The 25,108-nt window shown below is 37.3% G+C and overlaps 1 protein-coding gene across 4 annotated transcripts in view; it reads right to left on the reverse strand.

Moving 5' to 3' along the window:
• The window catches only part of LOC105883913 (cell surface glycoprotein CD200 receptor 1), a 35,690-nt gene extending 21,722 nt beyond the window's left edge, over positions 1-13,968 (reverse strand). For 2 of the 4 annotated variants that reach the window (XM_076001404.1, XM_076001406.1), the window contains exons 1-2: positions 12,817-13,968; positions 7,703-7,798 (exon numbers count right to left, since the gene is read on the reverse strand). In XM_076001404.1, coding sequence (XP_075857519.1) covers positions 7,703-7,798; positions 12,817-12,883 — 163 coding nt within the window. In that variant the 5' untranslated portion in view covers positions 12,884-13,968. The remainder of the gene's footprint in view (positions 1-7,702; positions 7,799-12,816) is intronic. The other 2 variants (XM_076001397.1, XM_020287519.2) reach the window with 2 other exon arrangements.
• Positions 13,969-25,108: the final 11,140 nt, after the last annotated feature.

Raw genomic sequence — 25,108 nt, forward strand, 5'->3', positions numbered from 1 at the left:
AGCAACCTCAATCTCCTAGGCTCAAGCAATCCTGCTGCCTCAGCCTCCCGAGTAGCTGGGACTACAGGCATGTGCCACCATTCCCGGCTAATTTGTTCTATATATATTAGTTGGCCAATTAATTTCTTTCTATTTATAGTAGAGAGGGGGTCTCCCTCTTGCTCAGGTTGGTTTCGAACTCCTGACCTTGAGCAATCCGCCCACCTCAGCCTCCCAGAGTGCTAGGATTACAGGCGTGAGCCACCGCGCCCGGCCAAAATCCACTACTCTTAAGTGTGGGCTAAACCTACTAAGGAATCTCTAACAAACAGAATACAGCAGAAGTGATGGGATGTCCCTGCTGAGATCAGGTTATAAAGAGTAAGGTTCCTGTCCTCATGTGCACTCTCTCACACATGCATCTTCATTCACTGCAAGATAATAAATATTTGTTTGAAGGAAACTTGTTATGTAGTAACAGGTAACTAATACAAGATCCAATGAATGAGAAACAGATAACATGCAAACAAGGAGAAAAGCATTCCAAAGAAAAGTAACATTATGTGCAAAGGACACGGGGCTAAAGGGACTGTAGGAAATATTAGTATCTGAAGAAGTACAAGTGCCACAATAAAAGTCTCAGCTTTCATGATTATACTAGTCTCACATAATGATTTCAGGACTTTTTTTTTCCCTGAGACAAATATATTTCCTATGGAAAGAGAACAGAAAGGAAAAATAAATATTTGCCATTTTTAATCTGAAATGCAACATGGCTTTCAAACTAAAATTTTCTCCTTCACATGTCTTATAGCTTAATATTACAATTGTCTTTGCTTCTAAAAAGGAATGAAATTGAAATACTAAATATGAGAATTATTTTTTAAAATCATGTTTGTTTTTTATGAACTAGAATTTTTTCCAGGAAAAAACTATTTTGCAAACATTCTAAATTTTAGGATAAAAATTACTTATATTAGTGAACTACAACTACAATCTTAAACATGGCTAAATTTCAAACATAATATTGAGTAAATGAAAGAAGTTATAAAAGAATATACACAGTATGGTTCCACTTATGCACAATACCAAAAAAGGCAAAATAAATTTTATTGTTCAGGGCTGCATATATACATCATAAAATGTGAAGAAAAGCAGGGAATGACTATATCTCAAAGGAAATACTTATCCCAAAAGATAATGGTTACATTTAGAGCAGAGGTTGGGGATATAACTGGGAAAGAACTAATAATAGAATGTTCTTAACTTACATAGGTATCCACTATATAATTGTTCTTTAAAATTTACATATTTCCTACATTCTGCAATATGCATTACATACGTTAATATATATAATTTAAATATGAACAAAGAAATATAAGAAGTACAATTTAGTACTTTCTTTTTTATTTTTAACAGTTTTAACCATAATTTGAACAATTGAACATAGAATATGTTTCATGTTCTTACATTTTATGAAACTGATTTTCATTTTTAAAAACATCAATTTAGTAGAAGACAACACCTCATGATGTTCAGCAAACAAAATTTTGGTTGAAAACTCAAAAGTTCTAGCAGAGGCAAATATAGAAAACAATAAAACTGTTCCATTTATTACCCCTTCACCTTGCATGGGTTACTCTCTGAACCTCAGTGGCTTCATCTATACATATGAGAATTTAGTATCTGATACCAGTAGTCACTCAAATTTCTAAAGGGAAGGATGATTATTTTTATTGTTGACACAATAGTCTTTTGAGAACTAGCTAGCCATGTGGGAAAATAAAATAAAATCAGATTCCTATCTCACTTCTCATACCAAAATAAAATGAGATGAATTAAAGATTTATATATAAGAAACAAAAATAAAAATACTAGGAGAAACCATATGTAACTTTTTTAATCTTAAAAGAAATAGGCTGACCAACATCTTGGTTTGCCAGGACTGAGCATTTCCTGCGATGCAGGACATTCAATGCTAAAACCAGGACAAAAGTTCCAGACAAACTGGGACAGTGCTCACCTTAAATGAAGAAACTTTTCTAACCCTCATACAAAACATGGAAACCACAAAGAAAAATATTGAAGCATTTGACTAGAAAGAATTTAAAACTTCTGTATGACCAAACCAAACCAAACAAAATAAAATTCATAATGTTGACAAGCAAAAACCTGTAGAATGTTTGCAACATTTATAATAAACAAAGGCTAATTTACTGCAAAAAATATACCCAAGCATAAAAACCAATAAAAAAAGAGACAGACAACTCCAATTGAAAAATTGGGCAAAATGTTTAGATTACATATATTGCTTTTGCACCACCTGAGTCGGAGCTTCGAGCGTGTCCATCCCCCAGACAGTGCGCACCACACCTGTTAGGTGTGTATATACCCATCCCCTCCTCCTCACTCCCATTTGCCTGACACTTTACTTTCACTTCCTCCCTTCCAAGAAACATTTTTGCCTAGATGGAAATCAGAAACTATAGTAGTCTGTTCCTGAAACAAAAGGTGAATTCTAAAATGAAAAAAAAAAAAGAAAAGAAAAAATGGGCAAAATATACCAACAGGCTGACAAAAGATTAAGTAATATGTTGGAGGTGATGTAGCTAGTAACTGTAATTCTGCACTTCAGGTACAACTTAGAGATAAAAATAAAACACCCAGTGAGTTTAGAAAAAGAACATGTGACAAGTGTTTAAGAAAAGTATCAAGTTAAAAAAACACGAGAATTCACTAATGAATTCAATGGATGGATAAAGTTTAGAAAGCAAAAAATAATCATGATAAATAATAAATTTGATCCTACTTTTTAAGGCAATAGAATCATAAAGTCTGGCTCAGTTGGTCAGGGCACAGTGGTAGTAAAAGCCATCTTGTTGGTCTATTTTTTTTATTTGAGGCACTACCATCACATAGTCTAAAACTAGTTAATGAAGACAAGTTTGTTTCCTGACCTAAAGCAGATATTGTGCAAATGTGTATCAGTGATCCCAAGGGACAACATGTCAACTGGATATATAAAATAGATATTGAATATATATATTCACATAAGCAAAAATATGTGTACTAAGATACTAAGTTCCAGCATTGTTTTAAAAAAAAACTGAAAATAGTTTGGGGATTATCATTCCAAAAACCCAAAACAAACAAACAGGGAGCTAATTAAATGTTATAAAATAATATATATGAAAGAATTTTGAGAACTGCAAAAGGATATTAAAATTGCCATTTTATGAATGTTTATAAATGCAAACAGAGTGCTAAGTACTTTTTTCTTTTTATTTTTTTTATAACTAGCTTTGGTAGCAAGTGCCAAATACTTTATATGCACCACTTGATTTAATCCTCACAGCAACACCAGACACTAGTTCAGAGATTTTAAGTAAAATCTCCCAATTGTATTATTCATTGACAGCTAATTCAATTTTTTTTTTATTATTACAAGAGCCAACTGAAAATGTCTGCAAGCCAGATCTAGCCCTTGGGCTGCAAAATTGCAGTTCCTGTTGTGGACATTAGCAAACATGTATAATTAGGGATCTATTGAGGGCAGTGCAGTTAGCAAAAAATGATGAAGAAAAATAGAAAGTAAATGCAGTGCCATCAAACCAGGGAAAGAAATTTCAAGGCAGGAAGAATTAAAACCAAAGCATGTGCAGAAAAGTTTTAAAGTAAGTAATTAATAAGCTTTGTGATTTGGTAACAAAATCAATGGTTAACTTTAAGATCTATAAGAGAGTAGCTTTAGCAAAGAGGTATAAGCAGAAACCAGACTGAAAGGGGCTGAACAGAGACAGCTGGATCAACAAATGTAGACTTGGACTTTCAAGAATTCTGACCCTGAAAGAATGGAAGAAGTGTGACAGTGGCTTTATCCTTTCATGTCAAACTTGAAAGAGAGAGACGGAGCAATATCTAGAACTATGAGGACTGAGAGGGTGTTTAGGAATAGGGGAGCACACAGTATGTTTGTGGATAGAAGGAAAGACAGCTAGAAGTTACAAGAATGAAGGAGGTTAGGCCAGGCGCAGTGGCTCACACCTGTAATCCTAGCACTCTGGGAGGCCGAGGCAGGAGGATCGTTTGAGCTCAGGAGTTCGAGACCAGCATGAGCAAGAGTAAGATCCCCGTCTCTACTAAAAACAGAAAGAAATTACCTGGACAACTAAAAATAAATAGAAAAAAAATTATCTGGGCATGGTGACACATGTCTATAGTCCCAGCTACTCCGGAGGCTGAGGCAGGAGGATTGCTTGAGCCCAGGAGTTTGAGGTTGCTGTGAGCTAGGCTGATGCCCCGGCACTCTAGCCTGGGCAACAGAGTGAGACTGTCTCAAAAAAAAAAAAAAAAAATGAAGGAGGCTAACTGGTAAAGCAGGATCCTAGGAGGCTAACTGGTAAAGCAGGATCCTAGAGGTAATGGAAGGAATGAGACAAACAGCAAAGAGGAGGCTAGCTTTTCAAAAGGTTGATCTTTCTTCTCTCAGAGAGGAACAAAAAGGGAAATAAGAATGGTCACAGACACAAGAGACATTTTGAAGAAGTTCAGGCTAACAAACACTTGTTAGTACCTACACAGTGTCAAGTAACTGTGCAGAGCTCTGGGAATGTTGGCAGGAATGAGGCAAAGTTCCTGCTCTCAGAAGCCTTCCCATCCGGGGATGTTAAAGACGTCCACATTGGACGATGGGTAAATCAGGATGTGAGCAGCGTCTGCTGAGTGTGAAGGACAACAGAGATAGTTTGGGTGATGAAGAAACTAAGAAAGATCTATGACAGGGCTCTGAACCCTGGCTCTCACCAAAATCCCCTGCAAAGATTTGTGGAAGTCCAGAGGCCTATCATCTGGAAAATTCTGATTAAGTAGACTTGAACTGGCACCATAATGTCTTTAATATTTTAGGCTCTAGAGATGATTATATCTAGCAAATATCCTAAATTTACTGGGTTAGGACAATCCCTGGGGAATATCTAGGAAAAAGGCAATTAAGGATAGACAGAATGATTTTGGAGAGGAAAATAAAAATAACTAGATTTCATTATTCAAAATCTACCAATACTTACCATTTGGACTTTTTTGAAAAATTATCAATACCACAAAATGGATTACGTAGGATATTCTCATATTATATAATGGACAAACCTTTGGGAAAAGGCAGCATTTCACAGTAAAGCAACAAAATGGCAGGGAGAAAGAAAAGAAATTACTAAACACCTTAAAACTACATACACACACACACAGATTGGAAAACCACTTACACCGAATCACTGAATTTTCTCAGATAATACCCTTCAAACATACCCAGGTTTCCCCTATGCTGGTAGAAAAAAGAAATTATTAGATGCAGTTTCCCCTTCTAGCTAAGATCCCTACTGCCGTCTTTGCTGCCTAACTTCTACAATGAGTGGCCTGTGCCCACAGCTTCAATTTCCTTCCCACCCACTCCCTCCTCAATACTAGCAGTCTTGCTGCTCCCACGCTTTTCTACTCAAACTGCGATTTTGAAGGTCATCAATTCTTTTATAGTCAGTCTTTTAGCTCCTCTTCGGTGCTGGCACTACTGGGTTCCCTGGCAGATTGTGATAAATTAACCATTTTCCCTCTCCTTCTAAAACCGCCTCCTTAGCCTGCCTACCCACAAAACCTATGCATTTCCCTCTCTGTCTCCTTCTCTGTCTTCGCTGCCTCCTCCCCATCTTCTCTGCAAGCTACCTTCCTCCTCAGGCCCCTTAAAGTCAGTATCCCCCAAAGTTCCATCTTCTCTTCTTTCTCTTTACACCTTCTCTCATCTTTCTCTCCCACTCCCAGAACTTCAACTAGACCCCTACACAGGTGATTTATCCTTGTTTTCACCACTCCAGTCATAGTTTAGCTCCCTTTGTCCCTCGTTTCAGCCTGTGTGACCCAACTGGAATATTCCTCTCTCAACTCTTCTTAACCAGCTCTTTCTGTTCATCTCCATCTTGCACACCACTCCCCTGGGGAAGCCTTACTTGACCCTTAAAACACATTAAATTTACAAACTACACATCTCTGCATCACCCTATATTTCTCCTTACACACTTTATATGTTTTAGTTACTTGCAGTAATCTATTTAATATCTATCTTCCAGGTTCCAAGCCCCATGAGAGTAGGAGCTATGTCTGTCTTGATCAAGTAGCCACAGGGGAAAGCACAGTGACTGACACGTGACAAACACTCCCTTATACATTGGCTGACAAAATAACCAAACCTCATTTTAGCTTTGACTTAGTTTTCCTAAACAAGAACCTCAAAGCTTTAGTTGTGTTGTTTTTCCACTTCAATGCCTGCTGTCATTTCAAGTGCATCACATCTAAAAGTCATAGATTTCCCCACACACACTTGCCACAGCTCTTTCCCCTCTATTTTTGGTACTGGGGAGATGCCCCAAACTCAGCTCAGCTGAGCTGTGTGATATTATTAGAAATTCCTTGAACATATCTGGGCTTTATGAACTCATGTATAAAATTAAAGTATTTGTTTGAAAGTTTCCAAATAAATGTTTCCTTCGTCTCTGAAAGCTCTATACATCTTCCTTTCACAAATGAGGAAATTATTGTCAAATGAGGTTAAGCAATTTCTTAAAGATGGCATAGCTGGTGGTTAGGATTTTATGAAAGATCTTTAGATCCAACACAGAGATGTATTAGAATCTAGAAGTTGAGGGGAAAGGAGAATGAGATTTTATTGAGAAAAATGCTAAAATTAATGGTTGGCTGAAATTTAGAAAGCAAAAAGGCATTTAATAATATAATACATTCAATCTCAGCATCCAAGACAATATAACCACCAAGTCAATATTAGTTGGTAAAAACACAATGATATTAAAAATACATGGATTTAAAGAAAGTTCCACTTCTTTATAGCCCCATAAATTTCCACAGATAAGAAATATAAATTGTAGACAAAATTTAAAAGCAACTGCATGAGGCCACTGGGGAGTGAAGAACCAGAAAGATTCCTGAAGTGTGTCAACCCTCAGAAGAAGGAAAAGCTCAGGGTTGAGGGGTGGAGGATTCCATTTGTCCCCATTTTTACTGATATTAATCTCAGGGAGGGCTGTAGTTGGCATATTAGGCAGTTAAAACTCTGATCAAAAACCCACAGTTTTCTGAAGAACAGAAAATATCCCCTGAGGACAGATTTGAGGGCAACCTTAGTCTCTGAAAAGTGATAAAGACAGAGAAAAAAAGTTCCAAATTCTGCATATAAACTCTACCTATATATGGCTGTTGACCCTAAACCACATATGGCAGGTCACACTCAGAGCAGACTAGCTAAAGATAAAAGAACTTAGATTTAAGATGCTGTCCAGGAGACAGAGTTTGCAGTTTGAGTTCAACCAAGTTAAATACTACATATATATTATACATATGTATATACCTCCATATATATCAATACAGCAGTATAACAGAATCCATGCAACATTCAAAATCCAGATAAAATTACTCAACCTACAAAGAACAAAGGTAATGTGGCCCATTCTTAGGAGAAAAACATAAAAGGAGACATTAAGGGAGCCCAAACATAAGTTGGCCCAGATATTGGAATTATCAATTTTAAAGCAGATATTAAACTATGCTTAGTGATATAACAAATATATGTACTCACAATGAATGAATGAAAGCACAGAAAAATCAAGCAGGGAAAAAGAAACTTTTAAAAAAATAAATGGAGGCTGGGTGTGGTGGCTCTTACCTGTAATCCTACCACTTTGGGAGGCCAAGGTGGAAGGATCACTTGAGCCAGGCAGGAGTTTGAGATCAGTCTGAGCAATACAGTGAGGCTCCATCTCTACAAAAAAGTAAATACATAAATAAATAAATTAAAAACAACTAAAAAGTAGGGAATATGTGTTCTTTATAGGTTTGGGAAAAATTATCTGTAAAAGAAATGGAAATCCTAAAATTGAAAACTACAGTATCTGAAATAATATGTTCATTAGGATGGGCTTAACAAAAGAATGGAGAAAAAAGAGGAAATTGTCAGTGACCTTCAATATATACAAATAGAAATTATTCAGTCTAAAGAACAGAGAGACAAAACAAATTGGGCAAAAATTTTAGAACTAAGAACTAAGAGAATTTCTCACCAGAAGTCTATACTACTAGAAGTGATAAAAGAAATTATTCAGGCTGAAAGGAAATAATACCAGATAGAAATTCAGAAATTCAAGAAGGAATGAAGAGCATTGGAAATGGTAACTGAAATGAACACGTGCTCCCCAGAATTGCCTGCAAGAAATGACTCTTTGTCCCTGCTACTGGGAACACTGTTGGCAGACAGCTTTCAGTTTTCCGCATCTCCCAGGATCACTTCACTTACTTTGCCCAAAATCAGACCCTTCCAGGGCAGCCCACATCCAATGACTGATTGAGATGGAAGTATAAAGGGCCAGCCAATTTTATTCAATGCAGGGCCTCTCTAAGGCCATTCTAACTCCAGAGCTCCCTGTGGGATCAGAAGAGAATGTCAGCTAGCTGAAGTTGCAGGTAGACTTCTCCCTCTGCTCACAAAAATTCTGTACACAAAACTCTATCTCAGAGTCTGATCCTAAAAGAAACTGAAACATTAGAAATAACTCAAAGTAGCAGAGATTGTTAAAGAAAATCATTTCTTTAGAAATGGAAAAACTTCCAGTCCTGCTTCAATCTTGGAACTTTTCTATACTGCTTTCCTCAAACACAAATAGGATTTTATTCTTAGAATGGGGTCTAGATTTTCAGACATAGAAGGTATATAAATTCTAGCTAGGAAAACTTTGAAATTGTTTGTTTAATGTTAATGCATGGACAATGTCATTTCTTCCAGGAAAAAAATATGACCTGATTGTGGCTGTGACTATTATATGAATTTGTGATATTATTATTGTTATTATTATTTTAAAAGTAATGGTCATTGATTTGATGCTTAGGGGCTATTAGCATCACACAGTCCAAAAAATATTTCATGACCACAGATCTGCTTCCTTATCCTGGTCAGGAGTTATCAAATGAGTGTCAGTGACAACCAAGGAGAAGAGGCAAAAATATATTGATGGTTACTATGTTTTAATCAATGTACAGATTAATTTTTCAGATATAACATAATACCAAATGATGAGTGAGTTATTTTATTAACTAACACCATTAACTGAAATACTCATGACCTTATTGGGAGGCAATTTATCTACTGTGAGCACTCTCATTTGTTCCATCACCTTATTGCCATCCTCAAGCCACTAGTATCCCCATATTTAACTTCTCATTTTACTCTTCAATTTCAGAAGCATATTCTCCTCCTATTTAAAGCACTCAATTTGTACCCTATATTGTCTCCGTTCCCATCTCTTCTCAGATCTTGCTGTCTATGATAGAGAGGAAAGAAATAATTGTAGCTACTATGTCTCAAATCCGAAATCTCTAGTGTTTATTTTATCAGTTTTATTTATATGTTTATTTTCTTTGTGGGATTGTCCACTCCACGGATGACTCACCAATTGTAGATTTTGCTATACATCCATTCCTCAGTATCCTTGAAGGACTGGCTCTAGGACTGCCAGGGACTGCCACTAGGTTCAAGGCTGCTCAAGTCCCTTTATAAAATGGACTATAAAATAACCTATGCCCATTCTCTTGTTTACTTTAAATCATCCCCAGATTACTTACAATACCTGATATTAATACAATGTAAATGCTATGTAAGTAGTTTTTATACTGTACTGCTTAGGAAACAATAACAAGAAGAAAGTCTGTACACCTTCAGTACAGACATACTCATCCATTTTTATTCCTGAGTATTTTCCAGTTGGTTGAATCTGGAGATGCAATACGGAGGGCGATGTTTTCAAGTATCTATAGGAATTTCCCCCCTAGGTGTCCTCCCTTCCTATACTGAATTTAACATTCTTCCAAAGAAACTCCTTTCTCGGCCACCAATATCTCTCAGTGGCACCATGGAACTTTCTCAAAAGGGAATCCAGGACAGAAGCTCCTGTTCCAAAACACATCTGTTCCTTATTGATACTACCACCCAATGGTACAACACTACCACATTATTCTCCAAAAATACTGCCTTGTTATATTATTTTCCTGTTCACAAAAGAACAGATGGCTCCTCACTGTCTACTGCCCGACACCCAGGTTTCTCTAGTTAGCTATGAAGGATCCCTGAAATACAGGCTTATTTCCTACTATCATATAACATACAATGTGTGTTCCTTCAAGCTAGAGCTCTTTCTCTCCCTGAATCCACCTTGTGTTTGCTCATGCTACACATCCCTTCCTTCCAATTCCTTCCTCTGCGTTTCCCCGTCTATCCAAACCTGTCATTTGAGGCCCAGCTCAAAACCCAGAAAGCGTTCAACAACTCCAACCCCTCATAATTTCTCCCTTTATATTTTTACTAGGTTCATGGACAATTTCAAGATTTACTGATTTTAATGTTCAACAATTGTTTTATCTTAGCTTTGTCTTCCTAACTTAGATATCTAAAAACTTCTAGGCACTATCCTACACACGCATACACGCACACCCTACACCCACACTCAGTGGTCTTAATGAGGACTTTTGACTAATTTATTAATTGCTTAAGTATGAATGTTTAGAGAAAAACTCATCTCTAAATTATTATAATATGTAATTTTGCAGCTATCACAAACTGTAAAAGGAAAATAGCATTAAAATTAATGAGAACAAATCCCTTCTCTTTTATAATTGCTTTTTATCTCTTTTTCTATCTTTTGCAAATCTGCTGAAGCTACCAAGTAGCCCTGTCTTGATTTTTATCTTCTCTTCTTGTTACTGCCTGCCCTCTAGTGGAAGATAATGATAAATAAATAAAATCAACCCAAAGGAAAAAAGTTTCTTTTTAGTAACTCGTAATTGCAAAATCAGTAACTTTTGTAAAAGGTGGAATAATTTTAATTGGAACAGAAAAATATAATCTGTGCAGAAGGAAAAAAATCTAGAAGACAATAGGGCTAAAAGGAGGAAGAAGAGGCATGGGGTACAGAGAGTGCCAGGGAAGGGGACCAGGTACAAGGTTAGGAACTTTGCTCTGAGGTGGACGATTTCGGTTGTTTTTATTTTTCTTCCCCGGTATTTTCTTAATAAATTTTGACTACTAACTACCACATCATTTGAAATTATAAACAAATAAATAAACAAAAAAGTAAATAGGAAAACCAAATTAATGCTATGTTTTACATTGAAATCATTAGCTCTCATGATCCTTTGTGAATTTATCTTGTACAAATTAGTTATTTCTGTTTGGCAATATTTAACAAAGCAGTATTAGTAATAAAGACAGAAGGCCATTGCCCCAAGTGGTATGCTTCTCATTATTCTAAACCGTTTCATGATCAAGTTGTGATGCCATATCACTACACACAAAGTAATTTGCTTTTTTATCACTTGTTCCTAAACATTTTGATAACTTGATAATGATACAAGCCTAGACTTCAGAGATTTGATATATGTAGTAACTCCTAGTTGTGTTCACAAATAGTTTTAAAATTTTAACCTTTCAACCTGAAAAATTCAAAGTTACTAATTATGTGTTAATCTTTTTTTTCCTTTTCCCAAAAGTAATAGTTCAATTTGACATAAGTAGTTCTTTTCCTATCTGCAAGATCTCAACTACTGAAAGACTCAGATCACTTGATTTTTTTAAGTAATAGTCTATTAAGTTTATAACTAAGTATTGGCTTAATTTTTTTCCAGTGGTGTTATAAATAGTGATTCTCTTTAGTGAAATTCATAATGATTAATTATTGAGGAAAACTGCTAACTTAAATGTTTAGTGACACTTATTGACATACATTGTTAGTGAGTTTGATTCTGCCAGTATCTAACCTTGAACAAATCATTTCAACTCTCTAAACCTCAGTTTCTACCTTTATAAAATGGAGAAGTGTCTTCCGTGTGTACCTCACTGGGTTATTGTACAGATCAAAGGGAAAATAATACGTGCAAATTTTCAATAGCAAGGTACAGTAACAGATCACAGTTATTTTGCATGTGCTCACGAGTAAGATTAACATATGGAAAACAAAATTTTTCCTGGAAGAAAAGTAACATTTTTAAATCATTCAGAAATGAGGAAAAAATGCTTTTTCCTCTTTCAATTATAAAATGTAAAAGCAGCTACACTGCTCCTTTGCAACTGCTCCATCTACTAAAAATGAAACCTGAAAACTCCCTCCCACATCAACTCCTGCCAACCCTCTCTGGTGAAACCAGGACACCCCCACGGCAGACCAAGTTCTCTATAACTTCTGCAGGAACCTAGTCATTGAGGAGTGTGTTCTCTAAACCATAATGTCTCTTACAGCCCACACATCTTAAAGATAAATACAGACATACATCACAGAGGCACCACTATTAACTCTAAGCCTATTATATTTCAAAAGCACCCAGTCATAGAAAGTGATAGAAAGAAAGAAACTTTCCTAATTTATACCATTAGCAATGTGGACGTAAATGATTTAGGATTATTATTTAAATTTTTTAAGGGAGACAAAGACAAAGAGAACCCAGGCAGTTTTGATCACTACTAGTATGTATTTACTTTATCCTGCCTTGTTCAGAAAAGGGGGGGGGACATTAAGGAAGTGGGCAGTGAGGCAACTTATAGAAATGCATATGTTACAGTAGGATACAAAGTAAAATAAACGAGACTAAGAGGAAAACAAGCACGATAAAGTAAAATAAATCTGGGACTAAATCTATGATTGCAATTGACTTGCAAGGTCCCAGCAAAGAGGCAAAGAAAGCTCAGGAAGAGCTGAGACCAGGTTTCTCGCTGTTCTCTCAAAGAGAATTCAAACTTACCAGCCACTAAGAAGATGGTCAAAATCAGTAGTAGTCCTAAGTCAGCAGTTCTCCAAGGGCAGAGCATTTCTGTTTTCTTTTTTCTGCCTTTCACTTGGTACTTATGCTCCACACAGACACTGAAGGTACCACGAGCATGGTGAGACCCTCTCTGGTCAACTTCTCTGTCCGGGATCCTTTCAGGCCATCAGCAGTGGGGCACTCCCTTCCTCCTACCCCCTTCCTTCAACTCTATGTGGTTTAGCCTGATTAGTAAGTTGGAAGAGAAGAAACTCTTCTCTGGAACTTGACACAGCAATGGATTTCCTGTACAAAGCACTGAAGCAAAGACGGAGGAAGCAGATTGATCGGGTTATCTCTCAGCTCATTGGTCCTCTTCTCACTTCTGCTGTGCACAGATAAACTTTACAGTAAGGCATCGAATGTGTCCAAGATAAACGAATTGGTCTAAACTTATATTAAAAAGGAAAACAGAGTATTTACCTGGGTTTGGCCCATTCCCATAAATTTCCTAATCACTATAACTTTTAGTAGCTTTTGCCCGGTTGAAGAGGTATGTAGCTTTAGTGTTCAAGTCTGGAAGAAAATATTTTCCATTGAAAATTCTTGTGTGAAATCACTGTCTATAATGGGAGTCAACATAAACTCTGTAAGTGTTTGTTGTAAGTGCATTCATTTCCCATTGCTACTGCAACAAATTACCACAAACTTAGTGGATTAAAACAACATAAATTTAGTATCTTACAGTTCTGGAAATCAGAAGTCTAAAATGGATCTTACGGGGCTAAAATCAAGGTCTTGGCCAGTCTGCATTCCTTCTGGAGATTCCTGGGGAGAATTTGCTCCTTGCTCCTTCCAGCTGCTAGAGGAAGCCTGCATTTCTTGGCTTGTGGCCCCATTATTCTGTTATTCTGACGTCTGCTCCATTGGCACATCTCCTTCTCTTATTGTGACCCTACCCCCCTTTTATAAAGACCCTTGTGATTATATTGGGTCCACCCAAATAATCCAGGATAATCTCCCCATCTCAAGATCCTTAATCACATCTTCAAAGTCCCTTTTGCCAGATGAGGTCATACATTCATAGGTTCCAGGAATTAGAACATGGACATCTACCTTGGAAAGGGTGGGGGCTTAATTATCTTCATCACAATTGCCATTCACTTGCACCTTGGAAGAATTAAGGAGATCATTTTAACCAAAAAACAAATAAACACCCATCTTTAAAATGCCACAAATCAGGAATTTAGACTTTCTCAAAAAACTCTGCCTTAAGTTTGCTACTTAATACACATTTAGATTATGTTTGAAGGGGGTGGAAATTGCTCCATGTGCTAAGAATTTTCTACCTCAAGGCAAAACTCTCCAAGAAAGGGAAGAAAACATTCTGAACAGGAAAAAGATTAAACAACACACATTTTTTTTCTAAGTTAGCAGTTCCATCTTCCCTTTTGCCAATATTAAGCATATTTCTCCCTTCCCCTTCTCAAGCTTTCCTTCCAGTGACTCCATTACACTTAAGACAGTGTAATCAGGTCTTGGAAAGCATGGGATACTTGGGGGTATGAGCAAGATAATGGGTGAACTGTAGCAAAAACATCTCTTCTATCTAATATTTAATAAGCTGTCAGAAAAATCAGTGAGGAAATGTCACTTAAAATACAATATGACATTCTGGTTTGCTATCACATAGAGGTTCAAGTACATAGTGGTCAGTTTTAGTAACAGATAGACATAGGGTTAAGTCTCTGCTGTGCAATTCCTAGTCCAATGATTCTGGGCAAGTTTCTTAATGAAGTCTATAGCCTGTTATTCTGCTTAATATTATACTGGCATGAGCTTTTTCTCATGTCATCAAAAATTCTTAGTGATCATTTATTTTAATACCTGCTCAGTGTCACACCCAAACTAAAGCACACAAGGGCTAACTGGCCTGCTTACGTTTTCAAGGTGACTGTGGTGGCACAGCTGGGCAAAACATTTCATGTCTGCTAGCCCTGTGTTCATTCCACTCAACTTCTCCGGTTTGAAATTTCAGGCAACAACTTTTCATATACATACTCCCAATAGCTCACCTGAGGTCAGACCACAATCTGCAATCAGCAGTTTTAAGGGCCAAGTGAGTGGTATCAAAACCCATAGAATTCACAAAATAGATTTGGCAGGATGAGAGTTTCTCTCCCCACTCCCTTTTCCCCTCCACCACCAAATTGCCCTCCTCCAACCTCTCAACTCCCACCCTTCTTTACTTCTTAGGGAGAGGAGTATTTAAAACAATAAAAGGACCAAGAGTTTGTTGGTATAATCATCCACCAAAGCAATCCCAGGAAAGTCAGTAACATAAGATAAAGGTATCCATGTCTTGTAAATGCCCCTCTCTAAAGAAACTAAAGGCCCCAGATTCTCCGTGACTGTGTATTCTTGGGCACAGCGACTCGGAAGGCAAAGAGCAGGAAAGGTGTCACTCAAAGTAGAAACTCAAACCTTTTACTCCACCAGTCTTTCAATTCTCCTCCAACAATACCAGTTAAGAATCAGGGCATACAAGAAACAAACAGAACGATGTCATGATGACTAATGTTGTGGTATCCAAAACAAAAAGATGTCTAAGCTTTAGTAAGTTAGAGCAACTTGAAGCCATAATGCCCCCACACTTGCATGGTTCGTTTACTTGATTTACTGATTTTGATAAATCAAAACTTTATTCATCTGCCTATATATGCTATTGGAGTAAACGTCTTTCAATCAGGTATATTTATTTGTCTCCAAAGTCAGATTCAGACTTAGCCACATCTGAAACCATTTAAGATGGAGGTGTTGCAGTCTTGCCCTGGGGATTCCTCCCCAACACGTAGAAGCTTTGCATGGCTCTTGAATACTTACTGCACAGACTCCATGGTCTTTTATTCCTACCCCTTGTCCCCTGGACCCCTGGTTCCCCCATACCATTGGCTGCTCATTTGCCTTCTAGATTTGAGTCTTGACTCCCTAGAACTCCAGGACCTGCCTGCCCCTCCTATCACACCTGAATTTTCTGGATGTGTATTCTTGCAAAAATGAGCCAATATCTACTTGCCTTGTCATTTTTATTTTTGGTGAGCTCTCTGGCTTAGACATCTGGCCTGACTTACCCTTCCATACACATGCATGCACACACACATTCTCACTCACTCACACAAATATACTAGCTAAACACTTAGTCCCAACTGCCTCAATCTACTCTGTCCTACTGCTACCCAAGTGTACCCAGTGTACCAATTTCACAGAGGCGAAACAATGCCTACTTGTGTGAAGAATTTTAAGAAACTCAAATTCCTCAATATTCCACTCTATTTTACATCCTGCCTGTGCCCATGGCACAATGATTAGAGATTTGAATCCAGTGAATTACCACAAAGGCACTATAATTCAATGTACGATTGTATAAAACCAATGCTCTCCTGGCCATATCCCATTTTCTATTTTCCAGTTCACCTCTCCGTGATCTTCATTGACCCAAGTTCTCAAGACTCACCTGATATCCTCTATCTTCCTCCATGCACAATCATTAAATGTATTGATCAGTAATTCCTGAATCTATTCAACCTGTTCATCCACTCTTTCTTCCAGTTGGCTATTCTTACAACTTCATAGTCAGTCTATTTTTGTTTAAATAAACAAACCCTGTGCTTTGTCTCAGATCATCTATTTGCATTAAGATTACTCTCTGCTGCCCCCTGGAGATCATTTGGTGAAACCAATGCTAATGTTTTCAGAAAATGACTTAGCAAATTCAATAACAGCTGCACTTCAAGATTTTAATCATAAAGTATGCTAACATGCCTAAACATTCACATTTAGTTTACATCTTTTGGAAAGTAATCAAACATAACAAATGACTTCGTGATGGATAGTATAGATGTTATAACCTGAAGAAATGTTATTGAAGAAAATAGTAATGAAGCTTTTAAGTTGCCAGGATGGTTTAATAAGAGCAGTACTATAAAGAAATGGATAGATGGATGGATAGATGGGTAGATGAAAGGAAGATAGAGTCTCTGATTCATTCCAGGAAAATTTGAAAAAGATTGGGTATCCTGTGAAGCAAACTCGAGGATGGAGTTAATGTGAAGTATGATTGTTAAGGAGCAACCTCAGATCATCACTTGGGGGAAATGAAGAGACAAAAACTGGCATGGGTAGGGAGAGAAGTCAAACGTGAGGTTGGCCCACACCAGACTCAGCTAACCCCAATGGGGAGCTCTGGAGCTTAATGTGTCCTATAGATTTGTCCTCTGTTGGCCTGAAATGGCCAGGTCTTTATACTTCTGCATCTGTCAGTCATTGGATATAGCCACAGATATGACAGGGACCTTGGGTGAGGGGATCCATGAAGGGGCTGACCTCTGACACTGTCCACACTGGAACAACAAAGTCATTCATTAAAGGGGATTCAATGGTGCCTCACAGTGTCTGCCATGCAGATACATGTTGGGAAATAATCCACTTTAATTCTGATCTTAAATGCAGTGATATTCCACTCAGCCAATTGTCTTTTATTCCTAAGAACCCAAATTAATGGGAAGTTTTGTCAAAAATATAACTTTGAAGGAGCTCTGCATTAAGAAGTTTGCCACTTGAGGAAGTTATGCTATTTTCACCTAAGAGTGGCAACTTTGAAGTCCAGAAAAATAGAGAAATAAATTGAAAAAATTGAAAAGCCCAGTCACCTATCTTAGCTAAAAACAAACATCAAGACAAATCATTCTCAAGAGAGACAAGTAACATCTGATCTCTAAAATATCCTAATTACTGAAGTCAAGAAGGACAGAAAATTTTAAAAATAAATATTCCAGACTGAGCCAAATGGAATTACCTTAAATGTTTCAAACATTAATTTGTTGCATTAATAAATTATAGGCCAGGCGCTGTGGCTCACGCCTGTAATCCTAGCTCTTGGGAGGCCGAGGCGGGCGGATTGCTCAAGGTCAGGAGTTCAAAACCAGCCTGAGCAAGAGCGAGACCCCGTCTCTACTATAAATAGAAAGAAATTAATTGGCCAACTGATATATATATAAAAAATTAGCCGGGCATGGTGGCACATGCCTGTAGTCCCAGCTACTCGGGAGGCTGAGGCAGGAGGATCGCTTGAGCCCAGGAGTTTGAGGTTGCTGTGAGCTAGGCTGACGCCACGGCACTCACTCTAGCCTGGACAACAAAGTGAGACTCTGTCCCAAAAAAAAAAATAAATAAATAAATAAATAAATTACAAAGTTCTTTATAACTTTCTAGTATTATGAAACATAAAAATCACGTCAATCATAGAAGCTGAAATTTGCCTTCAATTTCACTTAAATGTAACTGGGCCTTTCTCAGGGGAATGACAAATGTTCTTTTGAATCACTATGGGTTTATTATATCTGTGGCTTAAAAATTTTGTCCCCAAATTACATATTTGACCATGCTATCTTTCTTTTATAATATGATGTAATGCTTTCAGTGAATAACTGAAAAACAGTCTAAGTTGACTACTCTAATTAGTTAAATTTGGAGGTTAAGAATGTCGCAATTTTTTTTTCTAGTTTTGAAAGTATGTTATATGGCTCCTAAAGTTGAACTTCCTAGGATCAAATTTCAGTTCTCCCTCTTAATTTTTGGTTACTGTATTTTTTTCTGTTCTAGAATGTCTATTTGATTCTTTTCTCAAATCTTCTGGCATTTTTATAATTTCCAGTTCTCCACCAAAACTTTTTGTCTTTTGTCTCCTGGAACACAAAAAGAACATGTTAAAGTTGCTGTCTGAGGATTCTAATATTTGGCATAGCTGTGGGTAGATCTCTATTGGTTCTTTCTGTCAAGTTTGGTCTCTCGCGTGCCAGATATTATGTTTTGTTTTTCAAATTGTAGAAAATTTAGAAATAATTTGGGGCCCTGAATGATTTGTCTTTCTTCAGAGAGTATTTTCATTTACTTCTGCAAGAGTTTGTGAACATTGCCAATCTGGCATCACCTTAATCCAGTTTTTTTTGTTTTGATACAGAGTCTTGCTCTGTTGCCCTGGCTAGAATGCCGTGGAGTCAGCCTAGCTCACAGCAACCTTAAACTCCTGGGCTCAAGCAATCCTTCTGCTTCAGCCTCCTGAGTAGCTGGGACTACAGACATGTGCCACCATGCTCAGCTAATTTTTTCTATATATAGGTTTTTAGTTGTCCAGCTAACTTATTTCTATTTTTAGTAGAAATGGAGTCTCGCTTTTGCTCAGGCTGGTCTCGAACTCCTGACTTTGAGGGATCTTCCGCCTCAGCTTCCCAAAGTGCTAGGATTACAGGCGTGAGCCACAGCAACCCCACCACCACCACCTTAATCCAATTAAGGACTATGATTTTCTGTGCAATCAGGGGACCCAAAGGTAGGTTGCAGTCTATGTGCTATGGTTTGAATATGTCTCCCATATTTCATATGTTGGAAACTTAACCCCAAAATTCATACTTTGATTGGAAGTGGGGCATTTGGGAGGTAATTGACATTAGATAAGGTCATCAGGGTGGGCCCCCCACGATGGGACTGGTGACTTTATAAGAAGAGGAAGAGAGACCTGAGCTGACCTGCACACTCTTACTCACTGGCTATGAGTGATGACTTCCACCATGCTATGACACAGCAAGAAAGCCCTCATCAGATGCTAGTCCCTTGATCTTGGACTTCCTAGCTTCTGGAACTATAAGAAATAAATTTTTCTTCTTTATAAATTGCCCAGTCTGTGGAATTCTGTTATAGCAACACAAACAGATAAGACGCTATGTGAAGAGTGATTTTATTGTCCACTCCAACCCACCCCACCCACTCTTCCCCATCCTAAGAGGCTATCAAAAGCATTGCTCACCCTTCAACCACCTCTTCTAGAAAAATCAGCAAACATCCCCAGCAGAAAAGTATTAATAGTTCCAAGTGCCAGGTTCATCGATCTGTATTTCTTTCTTTTTCTGAATGTTGGCCAGGTAATTCTTCATTACCTTGTCAGGTCTCTGTTGCCCTCCAGTAGATTATTATTATGTCTATATTTTCTACTTGTCTTCAGTGGGAGGGCTGGTCAAAATTTCTTAGTCTGCCATCACCTAATATAGAAGTCCCATCCCTTCATTCTTTACTTTTCTTCATCTCTCACTACCCATCAGCAAATCTTTTTTTTTTTATTTTAGTGTATTATAGGGGTACAAGTGTTAAGGTTACATATATTCCCCATGCCTCCCTCCCCCTCAAGTAAGAGTTTCAAGCGTGTCCATCCCCCAAACGTTGCACATCTTACTCATTGTGGTTGTATATACCCATCCCCTTCTCCCCCCTCCTACCCTCCCGACACCTGATAAATGTTACTCCTATATGTCCACTTAGTGGTTGATCTGTTAATACCAATTTGCTGGTGAGTACATGTGGTGCTTGTTTTTCCATTCTTGACTTCACTTAGTAGAATGGGTTCCAGCTCTATCCAGGAATATATGAGGTGCTATATCACCATTGTTTCTTAAAGCTGAGTAGTATTCCATGGTATATATATACCACATTTTGTTAATCCACTCATGAATTGCCCATCAGCAAATCTTTTTAGTTTCTATCTTAAAATGTTTCCTGAACTTGATCATTTCATATAGTCTCCACTGTACTTGATTAGAATTTTTTAAAAAAAGGATAAATTTACAAATTCAAAACCATAGTTTTTAAAAATAAATCACTGTGTCATGTAACTTGTGGGACAGATACCAGAAGCTGAAGAACCCTTGTGTATGGAGGCTGCTCCATTTTATCACAACTTTCTTCAATCTGTTTTAAGAAAATCTTTGTTTATTTTGGTCACTTGTAGCATTTATTGTTACTGAAACACATATAGCCTCAGATATTCCATACATGAAATTTAATAATTTTAAAAGTCTTAAAGTCCTAAATTAAGATATTTTTTCTTAAAACAATTTATGCTGCAATAACATATAAGTTACATTTTTGTGACTATTTTCCTTCTAGTAATCTTTCTTTCTTGTATGTTTTAATTTTTTTTAACTTATTTAATATACTACCAATAATTGTGGAGAAGTTTAATATGATTTCAAAATGTGTCTAGGGGAATTTTCTGAAGAATGCTGTTATGATTATCTCACCTAGGGAAAAGGAGAAGTGAGAGTTATGAGACTGAAAATGTTTAGATGTTGAATGTTTTGTATCAAGAAAAAGAAGCAGATAAGATCTTTTTTTTGATTTAGTGTTTCTATATTTTACTTAGCTAAACACGATAAAACAATTAAACTTATAAGAAGTGGTAGTCCGCTTCTAACAAATTTGTCCCAAGAGTAAATAAACCAATTATGTCTGAGCTCCTGCTGTAGAGGTAGCAATCTTGGGGAAAATGAATCAGGGATAGCTAACACCACAAGTTGATCTACAAACCCCAATTCTTCAAAATGAGAACCCCAGAACTAATGGCAGAGGGACTACAAGCAGCCATGCCTCAGTCTTCAAAAGCAAATCACTATCATAATATCTATCACCAGGCACATCCATCCAAAGCAAAGGCACTCTGACCATGAGAATGTCTTGGAAGGTACTTTTGGGAGAAGGATGCAGGCAGCAATGTGAAGGGTAAGCTACTTTTGTCTTTGTCCATTGTACATGTATTCAATAAATAAGATATTTAAGATATTTAATATTTAATAAGATATTTAATATATTAAGATATTTAAGCAGTCATTAGTGCCTTATGACTGCTTAAATGTGGTTTGTCCATGTGAGAAGGTCAGGAAAAGAGGGACATAAACTAGTAGGACTACTATAAAAGTTAAGCTTTCCTAGGAATATACCACCAGGTATTTAACTTAATACTTATCTTGGGCCCATTTGAAAGCCAGTAACAACTTGAATCCTTGACACCAGGTTGATAGTCTTAATGAATAATACTGAATACACAGATTAGAACTAGTTTTGGGGAAGTGACATGCTGAAATAACTTCCTGAGCATTTTTTGCCTTATTTATAGGCTTTCTTTTTTTATTTCATAATATTACGGGGGTACGAATGTTTAGGTTACATATATTGCCTTTGCACTGCCTGAGTCAAAGCTACACGTGCCCATCCCCCAGACAGTGTGCACCTCACCCATTAAGTGTGAATACACCCACCCACCCCCACCTGCCTGACACTCTATGAATGTTACTTCCATATGTGTACATACGTGTTGATCAGTTAGTACCAATTTGATGGTACGTATATGTGGTGCTTGTTTTTCCATTCTTGTGACACTTCACTTAGGAGAATAGGCTCCAGCTCCACCCAGGATAATACAAGAGGTATTAGTTCACCATTGTATTCTGTGGCTGAGTAGTACTCCATGATAAATGTATACCACATTTTATTAATCTGCTCATGTATTGATGGGCACTTGGGTTGTTTCCACATCTTTGCAATTGTGAATTGTGCTGCTACAAACATCTGAGTGCAGATGTCTTTTTTATAGCATGTCTTTTTTTCCTTAGGGTAGATGCTCAGTAATGGGATTACTGGATCAAATGGTAGCTCTACTTTTAGTTCTTTAAGGTATCTCCATATTACTTTCCATAGAGGTTTACTAGTTTACAGTCCCACTAGCAATATGTGAGTGTTCCTATCTCTCCACATCCACACCAACATTTGGTGTTTTGGGACTTTTTGATAAAAGCCATTCTCACTGGAATTAAGTGATATTTCACTGTGGTTTTGATTTGCATTTCTCTGAAGATTAGAGATGTTGAGCATTTTTTCATAATTTTTTGGCCATTTATCTTCTTTTGAAAAGTTTCTGTTCATGTCCTTTTCCCACTTTTCAATGGACATAAACAGATGAAAAACCATACCATGCTCATGGAGCAGCAGAATCAACATTGTTGGGGAAAAGAATCCTTATTCAATAAATGGTGCTGGCAAAATTGGATAACTGCATGTAGAAGACTGAAACAGCTCCTCTCACAAAAATCAATTCACGATGGATAATAGACTTAAACCTAAGGCATGAAACCATAAGAATACTAGAAGAAAACATTGGAAAACTCTTATAGACATCAGCCCAGGCAAATAATTTATGAAGAAGACCCCAAAGCAATCACAGCATCCACAAAAGTAAATAAATGAGCAAATTAAAAAGCTTCTGCACAACCAAAGAAATTATCACTAGAACAAATAGGCAACCTACAGAATCAGAGAAAATATTTGCATATACCTCTGATAAGGGGCTGATTACTAGAGTCTATATAGAACTCAGTAAAATCAGCAAGAAAAACATTTATAGAATTTTATTTCACTGTTATTCTTCTTCCAAAAGGAATTCCCACTATTCAAGTACAAATATTAAATAACTCAATATATCTGCTTGACAAAAACAACGTAAACAGTGCAAAATGATATAAAGCTAAAAGTGAGAACATTCCTTCAAGGACTGCAATCTCTGCCTGCCTTCCCATTCCTACTCCGCTCCCCACATGTGGTAGACAGAATAACGTGCCCCCCAAAGATGTCCACATCCTAATCCCTAGGACCTGTGAATATGTTGCCTTACTGTTGCCTTACTGACAAAAAGGATTTTGCAGGTGTGATTAAATTAAGGAGCTTAAAATGGGCAGATTATCCTGGATTATCCAGATGGATCCAATATAGTCACAAGGGTCCTTATTAGAGAAAGTGGGCAGCCAGAGGGGAGGCAAGGAGATATGGGAGATGCTACACAGGTGGCTTTGAAAATTGAGTAAGGAAGGCACCATGGACCAAGGAATGCAGGCAACCTCTAAAAGCTCAAAAAGGTGAAGCAGATTATCCCCTGGGTCTTTCAGAAGGAACAGGGACTGTTGACACCTTGTGTTTAGCCTAGTAAAAGCCATTTTGGACTTCTGACCTCCAGAACTCTAAGACAATAAACCTGTGCAGTTATAACCCTCTAAGTCTGTGGCACAGCCACAATAGAAAATAAATACACCACTTAGCAACTCCTGCATTTGTCTAGCCTTCCATGATATGTAGAAAGACTGCTGTGATTTTATTTTATTATTCTTCCTTGTTTATCATCTCACCCCTAATATTTGTGGAGCCCAGGTAAGAGTGTAGATGGAGGCTCACATATCACAAGTCTAGATATCAAAGATGACCAAATTTGGTTATTACTGCATATGTCTGGATATCCTCTTGATGGGTCATCTATGTTGGAAGAGTCATAAAACATACATAATTCATAAGCCATTATATAATTATGCCATAAATCCTTTTGGTTCTACATAATTGAATTTTCCCCTCAGTGAATTGATTATTCATACATTTTGCCTAAACTTTTCTCTTTCAAGTTAGGTGATGGTTAATTTTATGTGTGAACCTTACTGGGCTAAGGATTGACTAGATAGCTGGGAAAACATTATTTCTGGGTGTGTCTATGAGCATGTTTCTGGAAGAGGTTAGCATTTAATTGATAGACTAAGTAGAAAATATCACCCTCACCAACATGGGTAGACATCATCCAATCCACTGAAGGCCCACATAGAACAAAAAGGCTGAGGAGAATTCTTCTCTCTGCTTGAGCTGAGACATCCATCTTCTCCTGCTTTTGGACATCAGTATTCCTGGTTCTCAGCCCTTTGAATTTGGACCAGAACTACACCAACTCTCCACAGCACCAGGTTACCAGTGGCAGGTAATGGAACTTCACAGCCTCCATAATCACATGAGCCAATCCCTCATAATAAATCTTTCTATATATCTATATAAATCCATCGCTTCTGTTTCTCTGAAGAACCCCAATAATACAGGCTAACTATACTTTTTTGTGACATACTAAAGTTCTTTATATTCTAAAGATTAATCTGCCAGGAGCTCACAACTCCCCCAACAAATTCAGTCCCAGACAAGAACGTCACAAGAGACTGGAAATAAAAGAGACAGAGACAACATATAGATTAAAGTTATGGGGAAATCAGGGGTCCTCCAGCATTCCCATGAGCCAGGAGGCCACAAGTAGAGTCCCGCATTTACTCTTTCAGCAAGCAATTGTTATCAGTCACTGATTTACATGTACATATCGTGAGTTTAAGTTTCAAGATCTCCCAAAGTAACAATAAACTAGCAAAGTATACACAAGTTAAAGATAAAATCATGAGTCATCAGTAAAACATATAATCTAAATGGGAACAAAGAGACCATGTACTTCTTTCTATTTTATCTAGTTCCTCATTTACTGAGACATGAACTCAGGAGAGAGATAGTAACATTGCCTCAGGCTTAGAATAGAAATCTGCTCTTATCTGCTGGGCTGACA

The sequence above is a fragment of the Microcebus murinus genome, chromosome 1 (assembly GCF_040939455.1).
Source record: "Microcebus murinus isolate Inina chromosome 1, M.murinus_Inina_mat1.0, whole genome shotgun sequence".
Classification (NCBI taxonomy): domain Eukaryota; kingdom Metazoa; phylum Chordata; class Mammalia; order Primates; family Cheirogaleidae; genus Microcebus; species Microcebus murinus.